This window comes from Lynx rufus, unplaced genomic scaffold (assembly GCF_022079265.1).
Source record: "Lynx rufus isolate CCGP_SWC_20201006 ecotype Redwood Valley unplaced genomic scaffold, mLynRuf1.p SCAF_14, whole genome shotgun sequence".
NCBI classification, from domain to species: domain Eukaryota; kingdom Metazoa; phylum Chordata; class Mammalia; order Carnivora; family Felidae; genus Lynx; species Lynx rufus.
This window is the reverse complement of record NW_025814828.1, coordinates 11,076,967-11,093,638: the sequence shown is the minus strand read 5'-3', so window position 1 is coordinate 11,093,638 and position 16,672 is coordinate 11,076,967. Positions and strand designations below refer to the sequence as shown.

General features: G+C 43.2%; 1 protein-coding gene across 2 annotated transcripts in view; it reads right to left on the bottom strand.

The window, feature by feature from the left end:
* Positions 1-16,672, bottom strand: part of GLRA2 (glycine receptor alpha 2) — a 171,670-nt gene that overhangs the window by 21,504 nt on the left and 133,494 nt on the right. For both annotated transcript variants that reach the window (XM_047076358.1, XM_047076359.1), the window contains exon 8: positions 14,780-14,929. In XM_047076358.1, the coding sequence (XP_046932314.1) occupies positions 14,780-14,929 (150 nt within the window). The remainder of the gene's footprint in view (positions 1-14,779; positions 14,930-16,672) is intronic.

Here is a 16,672-nt window from a genome sequence, read left to right as displayed (position 1 = left end):
ATGTTACACATTGAATAACTTAAAAAAATTTTTTTAATATTTATTTTTGAGAGAGAGAGACAGAGCATGAGCTGGGGAGGGGCAGAGAGAGAGGGACACACAGAATCTGAAGCAGACTTCAGGCTCTGAGCTGTCGGTACAGAGCCCGACGCGGGGCTCAAACCTGCCGTATGTGGGATCATGACCTGAGCCGAAGCTGGACGCTTAACTGACTGAGCCACACAGGCAACCCTTTAAAGTGGCCCAAACAAGCAGATTTTTAGCCACCTAAAGCCTGCCTGCTTTGCATAACTCATGAAACCATGTTCAGCATCTGCTGACCAGTGATAACATAGAGCCTTGTGATTTTAAGACCCTCAGCTGCCGCTGCCTTTTGAAGCTCTCTGACAAGGACACTTCTGAGCGCTGCTGAATGACATCACCTATACTGATAAGCCATCTCTCCCTTGGGAGTCCCTTTGCCCTCTTCCCTTCTGGGTGACAGCTCCTTGCTATAAGCCACCGGACCATCTCATGCGGTAAGTGACTTTCCCCCGCCCCGATGCCACCCCGCCGAGCTCAGCCCATACACCTTGTCGTGTGGTACTTCCTCGCGCGGCCATGTCTTTTTCCTTGATCGCCTTCCAGATCGCAAAACCCCCCACAAGCCTCCAGAAGCAATGCAGCCTTGCCAATGCCTTCTGCTTTTGCCCAGTGAGGCCCATACTGGACTTGTGACCTCCGGAATTGTAGATCCTAAGTTTGTCTTGGTTTAAGCCACTAAGTTTGTGGTGATAAGACAGCAACAACGAGAAGCATTTCTTAATGCAAATAATTCAAACCACAAAGACCTTTCCGTATTTATACTTGTTGAAGGAGAGCTTTGCTAAGGTTATAGTATGTATCCTAGATTTGGAAAAGTAATTCCAGCAAAATTACAAAAGGATTAACTACTGTGTATTCATAATCTATTCATCTAGGGAGGGGCTTTCAGGTAGGTGTGGACTAATTATACAGTTAAAAGCATGTTTAAATAGAAATGCCAAAGTAAATATTTTCCTGATCTTGTGCCTCGTTCCGATCTGATGCTTTTATGGGGAGTGTGATTTCTACAGCCCAATCTGATTACTGCATCTGTAAAACCTTTTGGTGGTTCCCACGTCCGGAGCAGCTGAAGTCTTCCTCTCTCACAGGCCCCATGTCCCCAGCATTCTGCTGGGTCCATCTCTTTATGATGACCTTCGCATAACTGTTCCCTCAGTCAGAACAACCTCTTTAGCCCCTTTTCACCTGTCCAACTCCTACTCCTACGTCAGGACCCAAACGAGCGGTCACTTCCCAGGTACTACGAAGTGGAGGACCTGCTGTACCCATGGTCCTCACCGAATCTTGCACTTGAACCTTGCCTGTAGCACATAGCATTCTGTATTGAAACCATTTGTCTGCGAGTCTGTCCATCCTAGCCAACAAAACACAGACAAGGCAAAAGGGAGACTAGTTGGGGCACCTGGGTGGCTTGGTTGGCTAAGCATCTGACTCTTGATTTCAGCTCACGTCATGATCTCACAGTTGTGAGACTGAGCCCCCATTTGGGCTCCTCTCTGGGCATGGAGCCTGCTTGGGATTGTCTCTTTCCCTCTGCCCCTCCTCTTCACATATGCGTGCTCCCTCCCTCCTCCTCTCTCTCTCAAAAAACAAAACAAAACAAAAAAAAGGAGACGAGTCGATACAAGTTTTTCTTCTCATTTTAACATTGAATTCCCTTTTAAAATTTTGTGTAGCAAATCTCTCAAAAGGGTCTATCTGCAAAACTGGAGCTGCAGCTAAGTTTGATGATTCTAGAAATATAAAGTATAATTGATGTTTACAGACCTGAGGTAACTTTTATTGCAAAAAAAAAAAAAAGTGGTAACTCCTGTATTGGTCACGTTTTCATTTATATATAAAGTGTCCTTTCATTCTTACTCATCTCCTTTTTATGTTATATAGCCATTGCTACCCCCTCTTGGACCTTCACAGGAGCCGTATTTTTGTCTCCCCATTGCCTTGAGGAGGAAGCCCAGCCTTCTTAGCATGGTGCAGAGTCTTTCCTTGCCTAGGACCTGCTCAGCTGTCCAGGCTCTTGTCTTGTTACTTATCTCTGAGGGAGCACAGGCGTTGGTTTGGTGCTTGTCTTAGCTGGCTTTTTCTAGAAGGCCCTGAGACAAGGATTTGAGTGCATGTAGTTTATTTGGGAGGTGATCTCAAGAGGCACCAGTAGGGAGTGGGAAAGTGAGGCAGGGAAAGAAACCATATCAATTTAAGGGGCATTGGTAATCAGGTTAGAGTGTGGGTGATGGGCTTAATCCCACTGGGAGCCAGTATAGAACATACCTCAGAGGGACAAGGAAGGTGGGATATTTATCTCCAGCCCCCAACTATTGTTGGCAGAGAGTTGTTCCTGGAGTAAGGTCTCAGTATTTCCAGCATGCCCTGCAGAAGTTGAGCATGCTTCTGGGGCCAAAGACCCGTCTTCTCCACGCCATGACAGAGTGAAGCTTATAGTAGGAAGCCATCATTGTATATAGAAAGCAGGAGTGCCATGGGAAAAATGGGTGGAGCATTGACAGTGTTTACCACAGAGCCACCCCCAGTGTGTTCCCATAGCAGTCCTCTGGCCTCTGTCACAATACCTGTCATATGTACACGGAAGGTGTGTCTGCTTATCAGTCTAGCTCTCCCTGAACTGTGAGCATCCCCAGGGCAGAATCTGCTGGACTCTGTGGATGGCTTGTAGTAGGCGTGTGACATGTTTACACCGAATGAGTGAATGAATGAATAAAATGAGATAGTCTGAAGAGATGACGTTGAGAGTGAGGGAAAGAAAATGATGAAGAAAATCCAAGACAGAGAAACAGGACATAGTAGGAAGGAACGTAAAGAAAATGGAGATAACGGTAAATAGTCTGAGATGGAAAAAAAGAATTGGAGATACTAAAAAGATAGGCATTTCATTTGTAAGGCTTCTTCTGCACATCACTTTTTGCATCTTGCAAAGGAGAATTCCATATTGCAAGCCTTAAAATAAGTCTGTCATAATACCTAGCAAAATGGAACAAGCTTGGAAGAAAAACACCTCAAAAACATTTCAGGCCTCTGTGTCCCTGACAAGTACCAGCTCTCTAGCCTGGTGGTGTATGGGAATTGCAAACTACCGTGACATTTATTTATTCTTGCTGGCTTTCACAATTAAGTCCGAACTCCGAATCCACACAGGCCTGTTAAAGCTTCATCTAAACTCCTCAACCTTTAAGACAAAGAACGAACGCGCGTTCTAGCTCCCTGGGGAAGCAGTTACAACCTCTTCAACATCCTGCTTGCTAAGGAAGCAGTTGTTACCTTAATTAATGATCTACAAAATCCTCTTTAAACACCTTGTACAAACACGTGGCACAATATCGGGGCAAATGCTAAAGGACAAAACAGCACACGTACTGCTTCCCTGTATTCTTGAAAGAAAAAGAAAAAAAGCTAAAAGCTAAGACCCTGGAGTTTCCTTCTCAAGGACAAGGAAAAGGGAGAGACCTGTAGGGATTTCCAGGCTAAAATGTCTTCATGAAATATTTCCTGTCAATCTTTTAATGGCTAGTTTTTCAACAGGGAATCACTGGGGTTAGTGTCTTTGACATGACTATGGACACACTAGTAACAAGGGTGTGAAGTGATCCCAGCATCTTCATTACTGAACGCCGTGTTAGAAATGTCCCAAGCTCTGACCGGCTGAGTCCAGCTTGGGGCTGGCTTCCAGGAGCCTCTGTTTTACCTAGGCCGGCAGGGGATCCTCACGCAAACCAGAGTTCGAGCGGGACTGATCTAGAGCAGATCAGCAGGTAGCCCATACTCCAGCGGCAGGCTGCGAACTACTCGGTCCCGTCTGCAAGCGGGCGAGTGTGTTGGTTACTGGTTAGTCTCAATCCCTGTGCCTATCGCTGGTCCAAGTGGTGAAGATTCTTATATGCCTACTCACAGTTTTAGTAACTGAGCCAGTTTACGAGTTCCTCATAGATTCTTTCTAGAATGGTTGAAATTGTCGGTCTCTTTAACACCTACTGCGCTCCCTAACACTCAACATCATCGTGTGTGCCTGTTGGTCCGGTAATCTCAAAAATAAGCTTTCATTGTGACTGTTCACACCACTGAGCATTCTCTAAATAGGTGTGATAAAGAACTTAATTTTTTCCTGCCCACATGCAAGCATCTTCATCGCCCAGAATTTGGATATTCAGGGTGTGAACCTAATATTTCCCAGATAAGGGCCCTGTCTCACTTCCTGTATGAAGCCGTGCGTAGCATCATAGGCTGTGTGGATCCTTGTGATTTATGTTTTTTTTTTAATTTTTTTTTCCAACGTTTATTTATTTTTAAGACAGAGAGAGACAGAGCATGAACGGGGGAGGGGCAGAGAGAGAGGGAGACACAGAATCGGAAGCAGGCTCCAGGCTCTGAGCCATCAGCCCAGAGCCCGACGCGGGGCTCGAACTCACGGACCGCGAGATCGTGACCTGGCTGAAGTCGGACGCTTAACCGACTGCGCCACCCAGGCGCCCCTGTGATTTATGTTTTAATGTAGCCAATCAGATGGTGTTTTCTTTCATACTCGTGGGGTATTTGAATAAATCAAAATGTCAATGGTAGGCTGCTGGATAGAATTTGCCTTTTTCTAATGTAAGGGAAAGCATTGGCCATCGCCCAGTGAGCCCTGACTACATACGAACCATGGAGGAATGGACTCTGAGGTTAGCAGAACCGAAAGTACTCCCCTGACTGAGTGGGCAGATGTATGTAAACCGTGTCTCCCTTGCAAATAAGAAACAAAAAATTAGGATATACTTCTCGATACGAAACAGTCTTAGCAATGTTCTAAACCAGGGTTTCTTCTACCATGGCACTATCAACATTCGGGGCTAGATAATTTTTCATTTTCTGGTGGTGGGTGGGGGCTATCTTGTACACTGTAAGGATGTTTAACAGCATCCTGGCCTCTACTGCCCTTTTGGGGGCAAAATTGCTCAGGCTGAAGAACCACTACTCAGCCTTTGGAGGGGAAGAGAAAAAGATGACAGACCTTGAGCAAGATTCTCAAAGGTGGATCCTATTCTACTTATAGGTCAGCGGACTCATTTGCTTAGATTTGTGTATTTGATTAGGTTTAGTGGTATAAACATCTGCATTTCAATAGTGGCCTTTCAAACTCCCATTTACATTCTTACTGGGTTAGAAGGCTTTTTTTTTTTTAAGTTTATTTTGAGGTGGGGGGGGTTGCTCAGAAGAAACTCACTTACCAGGAGATCATTACCTGAGATCATGACCTGAGCCGAAATCAAGAGTTGGGTGCTTAATCAACTTAACCACCCAGGCACCCTGGTTAGAAGGTTCTTAATGGGTTCTCTACTTTTGGAAAAAGTGCCCTTGCACTTAGGAGGGAGTTTAGCTACAACCTGTATCAGTTTGAGATAAAATGGAAGAATTCAGCTTGCTCCTAATTCTTTCCACTTCTCTTGTTAGAAGAAGCACTCATTATTTCAATACTCTGATTATAAAAATAGCTGTACGGAGATCACATCTGCTGTGCAATCGAACTCTCCGTTGTGGAAGAAAGACAAGAGGGATGAAAATGGGGGATGGAAAATGTAGGCAGCCTATTGTGGCTACTTGAAGATGCTGGATTTTGATCTGTAGAACATGTTCCCCAGTAAATTGAACAAAAACTTTATGACCCAGAGTCTGGTACGTCGTGGTGGAGAAAGTGGCTATCAAAATGATCACTAAATATAGAATTTACCACGTGCCAGCGTTTTTATTTTATGAGCTTTACTCGCGGGAACCCCCTTTATTCTCACCACAGTCCTATGAGGTGAACACTATTAACTCTATTTTACAGGTGAGAAAACTGAGCCACAGAGAAGTTTTTGTGTTTAAGTAACCTGCCAAGGTCACAAGACTGGTAAATTACAGTGCCTCCATTTGAATGTTGGCAGCTGAGGCCATCTTAGGAGGTGAAATCTGCATCTCCAAAACTTGAATCTATCTCCTAGGATACCCACCTCGGACGAGGCTACTCTGTGACCATGACAAAATCAGACAAAACAAGACCACTTCCTAACTTGGTCTAAGCACAAACAAAAACAAAGCCCCTATGCTCCCCACAAAATACTAATCATCCCGCTCTTGGTTGAAGTGAGTGACTGCTGTGTCTTTACCAGTTTTATCCTCACATGAGTCTGCCCTTCTACAGGTAGAAGTTATTGATATCCCCACTGAATTATAGAATTTCCCCTGTTTTCTGACAGTATCCAATCTAGAGCAAATCCCTACTCCCTTAGACTTTCCTCCCAAATCGCCCCATTTACAGAGGACCCCTCACCCCCTGCTTCCCCTGGTGTGTGTGTTCCCTCACTGCAGAGTAAACCCACCTTGTTTAACTACAGCCTTCTTTCTTGTGGCCTTTGGCTGAAGAGTGTTGACACTACTTGTCAATGTTACAAAGCTAAAAGTGGTAGCTAATTTTCCAGATGATTAAATCATTATCAAAAAGATTAATATCATCTAGAAAATGGGCCAAATTCAATGAAGTGAAATTTATAACAATAAATCTGAAGTTGTTTGTTTACATTAGAAAAAAAGTCAAGGGCGCTTGGGTGGCTCAGTCAGTCGGTTAAGTGTCCGACTTCGGCTCAGGTCATGATCTTGCGGTTGGTGGGTTCGAGCCCCGTATCAGGCTGTGTGCTGACAGCTCAGAGCCTGGCGCCTGCTTAGATTCTGTGTCTCCTTCTCTCTCTGCTCCTCCCCTGCTTGCACTCTGTCTCTCTCTTTCTCAAAAGTAAATACACTTAAAAAAATTTTTTTTTTAATTTTTTTTTCAACGTTATTTATTTTTGGGACAGAGAGAGACAGAGCATGAACGGGGGAGGGGCAGAGAGAGAGGGAGACACAGAATCGGAAACAGGCTCCAGGCTCTGAGCCATCAGCCCAGAGCCTGGCGTGGGGCTCGAACTCAAGGACCGCGAGATCGTGACCTGGCTGAAGTCGGACGCTTAACCGACTGCGCCACCCAGGCGCCCCTTAAAAAATTTTTTAAAAAAAGAAAAAGGCAAGCACTTAAGGGGAGATAACTTGATAGCTATTCATATTAACAATAGGGGAAAAAAAGACTTGGGAAATTAAGAAGCATTAGCATTAGGTCAAACTGAGCCAATAATAGAATAGACTACTTAAAAGCACTATTGTAATTTAATACTCTATTGAAAACTGCAGCTAAAGAGGGGACAGTACTGCTCCTTTGTGTTACGTGCTGGTCCTGCCCCGGCGGGCTCTCTTTCAGATTCTGTGACTCCTACTTCAAGGTGCTCACTAGCAAACCAGAAAAGGGTGATCAGTGTGCTGAGGGGCTTTAAGCCACATTACAGGAAGGACTAGGTCTGTTCAGCTCAGAAGATTTGAGAAGAGCTGCCAACTCACCATCCTTAAGTGTTTGAAGGGATGTCTCAAGGAAGAGAGGAAGGAGATTTTTACCCCTAATGAGGTAAATGAGGAAGAGTGTCACCGTGGCCATTTGAAGACCCCATGGGTTTTAGATAAGCCACTCCAAGGTGACCATTTGCTCTGGGTCCTTGTCTTCTGGCCTTCACCAGTGGGGGCCTCGTGTCCCATTGGAATGGGAAAATCTCAGGCCTTTGGAACAGTGGGGAGGAAATAGTGTAGGGTTTCTGGACCGACTGAGTGAAGGGACAAGGGCTTCAGCTACGTTGTTTCCCTCCTGGGGGCATTGCATTCAGATTTGAGGCCAAAGCCCGGATAAAAAATAGTTTATTGCCCTTGTAGGTTTATTTCCACTCAGTAAGTCAAGGAGAAGATGATTGGTTGAGAGCAAGATTCAGGTATTTCTGGGTAAGGTGTCATAAGTAATATCTCCCAATATCTTTCCAATCTTCTATAAAACATGGACAACAGTGGGTAGAAAGTGACACCTGTTATGAAAAGGAACAAATTGGGTACTATATGTACTTGGAATAGTGGGATGATATCAGCCCTATAGGATCAGGACATGATCTTTTGAGGAATTAGCAGTGTAGCTAAGAGTTAAAGTATAGATAAGGAGGAGGGAGAGAATCACAACAAAATGAGTACTGAATTTTTACTTTGCCAACTTACTGTCATCTGAGACCTTTTGATCAGGCCCTCACATTTCACCCTGTTGTCTAATCAGGTTGAAGCCCCGTATTTTCTTCCTGGGAGGTTGAAGTCTAAATAGTGTGTTAACATTCCTTTTAAAAGGCAGCTTATCATGATGAGCACCGGGTGTAGTATAGAAGTGTTGAATCACTATATTGTCCACCTGAAACTGATATAATTCTATGTTGGCTAACTGGAATTAAAATAAAAACTTTAGGGGCGCCTGGGTGGCGCAGTCGGTTAAGCGTCCGACTTCAGCCAGGTCACGATCTCGCGGTCCGTGGGTTCGAGCCCCGCGTCGGGCTCTGGGCTGATGGCTCAGAGCCTGGAGCCTGTTTCCGATGCTGTGTCTCCCTCTCTCTCTGCCCCTCCCCCGTTCATGCTCTGTCTCTCTCTGTCCCAAAAATAAATAAACGTTGAAAAAAAAAAAACTTTAAAAAAAAAATAAAATAAAATAAAAACTTTAAAAACAAAGGCCGCTTATTAGGTGGCCATGTTCTCAAGCAGCCACCATTTCTGTTTGGTCTCTGAAAGTATAATAAAATAAATCAGGGCTCTGTGGGCAACTGGAAATAACTGAAATCAGGCCTGATGCCAAAAGTCAGGTGTGGTGTGGCCAGATATGAAAAAGAAAGAGGGGTGGAAGGGAGAAAGTCAGGTGAGGCTTTAAAGTTCTTGTGGGGAAGTTGTTAGAAACATCACATGTCATGAAAACTTACTGGAGCTCAGGAGGTAACATAACGATAGGATTTCAGCCGGTAGTCCTGGGGTGTCAGCTTCTAATAGACCCGAGTTGGCCCCAGCATAGGGATTTGCAAGTTGTGTCCCTTGATGATCTGAGCTCGATTGTTTCCAGGAAACTCTGCTTTGATAAAATTGACTGCTTTTCGAGATGGAGAAAAGATAATCTAAGCAAACACACCTAGTCACAAAGTACCTGGCTCCTCCTTGAAAGTGACCCCATTTTAAAACTGGATCATTTAGTAAACACCAGGTATTCTTCCCATGCGAGTAAATGTCATCTCACGGTTCTCTCAATACATACGTTCCTGGAATAAATCTTAATGCTAATGTCACTTTGGAAAGTGATTCACTCTTGTTTTTCTTATATGCTCTAAATAACCTGTATTATGTTGGAGAGGTAGGGTACCCACTGGGAAATTAAAGAGCTGACTTTTTTCATTGGGAATATTGAACATTTAAAAATGGTGTTTTTGTTTTAACTCAGGCCACAACCTATTAGGGTCTGTGAAAATTGAGTAGTTCAGGACTACCTGGTCCAGAACTAGGGCAAGGTAAGGCCTCAGGTGCAAAATGTAAGGTGTGCCAGAACCTCAGTTCTCCCAATCAATATTTTCATGCAGTATTAAAAAAAAATTCATTGTTAATGCAAAAAATCCAAGGTGAACAATACATCAACATTTTAAATAACAGGATCTGACCCTGTACTGGTATGCTCACCCCACTCGCCTTACCCTAACCACGTCTGCATTTCAAAAACAGGACAGGGGCGCCTGGGTGGTTCAGCTGGCTAAGCATCCAACTTTGGCTCTGGTCATGATCTCACGGTCTGTGAGTTTGAGCCCTGCGTCAGGCTCTGTGCTGACAGCTCGGAGCCTGCTTCAGGTTCCGTGTCTCCTTCTCTCTCTGCCCCTCCTACTCACGTTCTGTCTCTCTCAAAAATAAACATTAAAAAAAATTTTTTAAAGCAGAATAGACTATTAGAGTGCATTAGAGTTGTTTGTTTCAAGTATGTGTGTGTCTCAAAGATGCTGGATAATAATGTAAGATATAAAATGTGAATTCGGCAACAGCGGTTGAGGTCAGGGACTCCGGAGCCGGACTGCCTGTGTGTGTAGCTTTGGGCATTTTCCCGAAACTCCCTTTGCTTTAGTTTTCTCATCTGTAAGATGAAGATAAGAATACTGCCTTCATCTTTGACAGCATGACCATGTAATTTATCCAAACAAGGACAATTTGGATAGTGGAAGATAGCACTAACAAACAATTCAGCCTGTAACGTGAAGTATTACAAAACAAAAATGCATTATCAAACAATAAAGTTATCCTGCAAAAAATGACCAAAGCGTTCAATTGTGAATATTCAGAAGCCCAACAGCAAGACTGCTCCGCGTCTTTTTTGTTTTTTGTCCATCAAACCGTGTGTTCCCACCAAGTGGTGGCCTACTAGTGTCACGGATTTTTTGTGCCATGTTATGGACCAAGTGGCCAGCAGGATGGCAGTGTCCCAGTACTGACAGAGGCCAAAAGGAAGAACCCTTTATATCCAGTCTCTTGTGTCCCAGGCACTTCATTTTGATAACAGCAAGCTCCCTTTGAGCTATCCTGGAAAGAAAGTGATATGACATTGCTTCTGGTAAGGGTCAAAAACAGAAGCCAGGAATAGTGATGGCTATTTTTAAGATTTTACTACATGTTAAAGTGAGAACTTGTCCACTGAACACGTATATCGCCCTCCCCCGCCCCCCCCCCACAAGATTACACCACGACAGAAACCGGCTGTATAAAGTGGAAGTCAACCAAACCCATTTCAATTTATTGTAATGCAACTATTAATAAATTGTTTAAAATGAATAATCCATAACAAATGCTAAGTTACTATCAGGAAACCAGGCAAAACCAGGACTTTGCACCGTAAGCTGGGCTGTATGAGCACACCAGGTCCCTAGCTGTTGTGGGGATTAAATCAATTACTATATGGAAAAGTGCCTAAAACAGTGCCTGGTATATAGTAAGCCCTCAATCAGTGGTAGCTCTTATTACCACTTTTTTCTTACCATGGTTTAGATTTAAAAGACTTAAAGTGCTGCCTTAGAGAAAAAGATGCCATTTCCTAAGGGATACATAATTGGAAATGTCTCCTCTTTCCCCCTCCCCTGCCCCAAATTTAATTGTCAATGAAAATCAGAGCCTTGACTGCAAAGGTCCAAACATGATCTGTTTTGTCCCCCACCTCCCTCTAAAATCTTAAGTTTGTTTATTAAGCTTCATATTTTGAATGGCCATTTTGAGATGCATAGTCAAAGTCAACATCTCCAGGCAAAACACATAAACTTGGATTTCTCAATTTTTTTAAGACACAGCAGTGAAAACCAATGCCAGCTGGCATCTCTAAGGAGTCTTCCCTTAATGCCCACCATTTCAGATGTCCTTCTTGCTCCTTTTTGCAGTGCCCATACTATCTTGCTGTCTTCCTTTCTCTTTTTTAATTTTTGTTTATTTTTCAGAGAGAGAGAGAGAGAGAGAGAGAGAGAGAGAGAGAGAGAGAGAGAGAACTGCCAGAGCAGGGGAGGGGCAGAGAGATAGAGGGAGACACAGGATCTGAAACAGGCTCCAGGCTGTGAGCTGTCAGCCCAGAGCCAGACGCGGGGCTCGAACCCAGGAACCGCGAGATCATGACCTGAGCTGAAGTCAGATGCTCAACTGACTGAGCCACTCAGGTGCCCCTATTTTTGACTTTTTGAGGAAACTCCATACTGTTTTCCACAGTGGCTGCACCAGTTTGCAGTCCCACCAACAGCGCACAAGTGTTCCTTTTTCTCAACAGCCTTGAAACACCTATTGTTTCTTACATTGTTGAATACCTATTCTTCTCAAATATTCCAAAAACTAGAAAAGAAAGCAAAACTTCCAAATTCACTCTATGAGGCCAGCATTACCTTGTTACCAAAAGCAGATAGACACCACTAAAAAAGAGAACTACAGGCCAATATCCCTGATGAACATGGATGTAAAACTTCTCAACAAAATACTAGCAAACGGAATCCATTAAAAAAAAAAATCATTCACCACAATTTGGGGATGCAAGTGTGGTTCAATATTTGTAAGTAAATCAGCATGATACATCAATAAGAGAAAAGATAAGACCCATATGATCATTTCAATAGACGCAGAAAAAGCATTTGACAAAGTACAACTTGCATTTCATGATAAAAAAAAAACCCTCAACAAAGTAGTTTTAGAGGGAACATGCTACAACATAATAAATGCCATCTCTGAAAACCCCCAGCAAACATCATCCTCAATGAGGAAGAACTGAGAGCTTTCCCCCTAAGTTCAGGAGCAAGACAAGGATGTCCACTCTTACCACTTTTATTTAGCACACTACTGGAAGTCCTAGCCACAACACTCAGACAATAAAAAGAAATAAAAGGCATCCCAATGGGTAAGGAAGAAGTAAAACTTACACTATTTGCAGATGACAGGATACTATATATAGAAACCCCAAAAGACTCCATCAAAAAAATTGTTAGAAGTGTTAAATGAATTCAGTAAAGTCACAGGATACATAATCCATGTACCGAAATCCGTTGCATTCCTATACACCAATAATGGAGCGGCAGGAAGAGAAATAAAGCCAATGATCCCATTTACAACTACACCCAAAATAATAAGATACCGAGTAATATACCTCACCAAAGAGGTGGAAGGTCTGTACTCTGAAAACTGTGAAACACTGATGAAAGAAATTAAAGATGACGCAAAGAAATGGGAAGACCTTCTATGCTCATGGATTGGAAGATTTCCCTAATAGCCTCCTAACTGATCTGCAGCTGCTACTCTTGACCCCATGGACTATCCACTTGATAGGCGGACATTTGCTATGTTGAAACTAATTCCCGCATTGCAGTCAGTTCGAATAAAATCCATTCCTTTATGACTGGCCTGCAAAGTCCTATATGAATCTGAAATCACCCAGTCCTCCAACTACGTTTTCTACTACTTCATCGTTCTTATTTTCTCCTACCTGCTCTTGTACTGCCCAGGTTTCTGCAGACTTCTCGTAATACGACTCGCTTGGGCCTCTTGTGAAAAGTACTAATTTGTAGTGACCTCCCCTTGCAGACTGTGATTCATAGGTTTGGGAATCTGTGCAAGAACTTGTACTTTTAACAAGTGTTCCACGTGATTCTGATGATGAGGGAAGCTACAGATACAGCCTAAGAATCTTCCACATGGCGTTCCAAGGCGGTCCTACCAATTATTCAGAATTGGGAAGCATGATGAAACCCATTTTCCATCTCTGCTCTAGGAGACTATGCGGTCAGCGGCCATCTACTATGCTAAGCCAGGGAATTCTGGGAATACAGTTTATGGGCTGAATCCTCACATTCCAGTAATTTCCTGGGTGGCGCAAGTGCCACTTTGTGCTAGACTCCTGTAGGTGAAGTTGAAGAAATGGTTATCATCCACGCGGAGGTGAAGAGGAGAAAACTGAGAAAGGCTTGGTGTTCAACAACGTAGAGCAAGAGCATATGTGTGTGTGTTTCCCTGGGCTGTGGTAGGACAAACTATTCCTAAGAGGTAAAGAAGAGAAACGGGGCAACCAGCCAGATACCAGTCCAGAGTATGTGGAGGAAAGGTTTTGGTAGGTGAGGTCAGGATTCTCTGAGCTCGTACACATACAAACTCCTCAACGTGACCAACATCTAAGTTACAACAAATGTTTAGCTTTGAATCTGGGTATTTGGAAGCCTTAAGATTGACACTGAAACGTTTTTGGTTTAATAGCAGGTTTAATTTCTCAAATTTGAGGGGAACAGGTTTTGAAAACTCTCTCTCATTTCCTGTATGTAAAATTTTAACTCCAGTTAAAATTCAGTTCTCTAGCGAAGATTATATGGGCACTAGCATTCTCCATAGCAAGGGGCATGTTTCTCTCCCAGAATGTGACACACAAAATAAGCATGAGCCTTCTGGTGTCCTGTATGAAATTAGATTATAAACCAGAGTGACGCTTCTCCAACGTTTCCACACACTGAAATGACCTGGGGGGAGTTTCAGAAATCCTGACTCCTGTGCCCCATCCCAAGACTGGGATTTAATTGGTATGGGGTGTGACCACGGTTTGGGATTTTTGAAAGACCCCCTCCCCTCCAGGCTATTCTCATGTCCCTCTACTACACCTCTACTGTACCAGCAACTTTGGGAACCACTAGAGCTAATGATTTTGAGCCATATATTTGAAACCGCAAACCTCTGGATAAAGTGTAAAATTTGGGTTCATGCGTTAAAGTTTAAGTCGAGACAACAAGGTCAGTTTGATTGGATTTATCAAGATGTGCCCAACATGGGTCGGGGCCTTATTTACATGAAACCAGAGCAATTGAAGAAAAAGTCAAGGCAGCTATGTCCCCAAAGTCACATACACACAAATTATTAATATTTAAAACAACAGGATTTTAAAGCAATTTTGTCAAATTGAGCATCTCCAATTAGAGTTGCCAGATCAAACACAGGGCCCCCAGTGAAATCTTAAATGCAGATAAACAGTTTATTAATACAAGTATCTCTGATGTAGTATTTGGGGCATATATATACCAAATGCTATTTGTTTATCTAAAATTCAGGTTTAACTGCATGTCCTGTGTTTTTATTTGCTAAATGTGACAACCCTGCCCTCATTTTAAAGGACTCACCGGAGCAATAATTCAGTAGAGTAGGGCAAATCAGGACAAAAATTAACCTTAGCTTCTTGCTCATTATGTATTCTATTTTCTGAATGACACTGCCTGGCTAACTACCTCAAGCTCTACCTGACTTTGTCTGCGCCAAGGGTCAACTGTACCTTATTCTGCCTCTTCTGTCTTCTCCGGAGCCGCAGGAACTCCTTGTGTTGCCTGGAGACAAAGTTCACTGCTGCATATTCCAATAAGGCAGCAAACACAAACAGAAGGCACACCGCCATCCAGATGTCAATCGCTTTGACATAGGAGACCTGAAAGAGAGAGAGGAGGGGAGCCACCGTGAAAACTTGTGGGGACATCAAGTTCCTAATGTTGTGAGAGGCAGAATACCTCATTTTTCTTCATCAAGGATTTTCTGTCCTTTCCTTAACAGAGTGCTTAAGGGGCGCCTGAGTGGCTCAAGTCCGACTTCAGCTCAGGTCATGATCTCACGGTTCGTGGGTTCCAGCCCCACGTCAGACTGTGCTGACAGCTCAGAGCCTGGAGCCTGCTTTGGATTCTATGTTTCCCTCTCTCTCTGCCCTTCCCCTACTTGCTTACTGTCTCTCTGTCTCTGTCTGTCTCTCTCTCTCTCAAAAATAAACATTAAAAAAAATTGTTTTAAAGAGAGTGCTTAAGCATTTTCCGTTCCACTTTGCAGATTCTGGGCCAAGCAGTGAAAGTGACATGCCCCTGGCCCCAGGCCCTTGTTCCTTCGCTCTCAGTATAGCCCATCTGCTTCGGTCACCTCATCCCTGAGACCAGCTCTGAAGAGCACCACAAGAATTTGCTTAATGAAAAAAAAAGAAAAAACAAACTTTTGAAATTGCTTATTTCCTTCTATTTTTTTCTTAATATTTAAAAACTAGTATAATTAAGGTAATTCCAAAACCTTGATGAGAAATAGGCTATGTATGGCTTTGGGCCCTTCAAAAACCAGTTTGTAATTTCCATCCCTCGATTGATCCTGACATGAAAGCACATTTCTAAATAGTTTAAAACTGTCACAATTCAAGAATATTCGACCCAAATAAAACATCAGGGCTCTAGTCTTAGGACAGTATCTGGTTAAAAAGGAAACTTTAAAACACTTCATTGGTTGGTCGGGTGTTTAGTATATCTTAAAATTTGAGAAAGCAGATTCTGAAAGCAAATAGTTTTTACTTGGAATGGAAAGTGCCCTTTATCTCACTTCCAATTATTTTTTAAAAATAACTAGATGGTGTAACCTATTAGACCCCAGACTACAAAGTCTTATCAAACTGCTAGCTGAATGTGTACCATTGAATGTGTAGCTCTAGTTTTTAAATAGGGTTTCCAATTTTTTAAATACGGACACTGAGTATTTACCAGCCTGTATTGTAAGCGTTTTACCTGTATTAATTTTGTAGCCACTACAACAACTATATTACCCCCGTTTCCTTTTTCTTTATGTTTACTTTTGAGAGAGTCACAGTGTGAGCTGGGGAAAGACAGAGAGAGAGGAGACACAGAATCCAAAGCAGGCTCCATCCAGGCTCTGAGCTGTCAGCACAGAGCCTGACGCGGGGCTTGAACTCACAAACAGTGAGTGAGATCATGACTTGAGCCGAAGTCGGACCTTAACCAACTGAGCCACACAGGCACCGCTTACCCCCATTTTCTGATGAGGAAACTGGAATACAGAGAGGTTAAATTATTACCCAGGGTCGCAAAGCGAATTAAAGGAAAGAACTAAGATTGGAATTGGAGGTACGCCTGGGTGGTTCGGTCAGTTAAGTGTCTGACTCTTGGTTTCCGCTCCGGTCATGATCTCATGGTTTCATGAGTTTGAGCCCTGCATCAGGCTCTGCACTGGCAGTATGGAGCCTGTGTGGGATTCTCTCTCTCTCCCTCTCTCTGCCCCTCCCCCACTCCTGCAGTCTCTGTTTCTCTCAAAAGAAATAAACTTTAAAAAAAGAAAAAAGATTGGAATTGAATCCCAGTATGACTAGTGGATTTCCTTTCCACACACACACAAACACACTACTAGGATT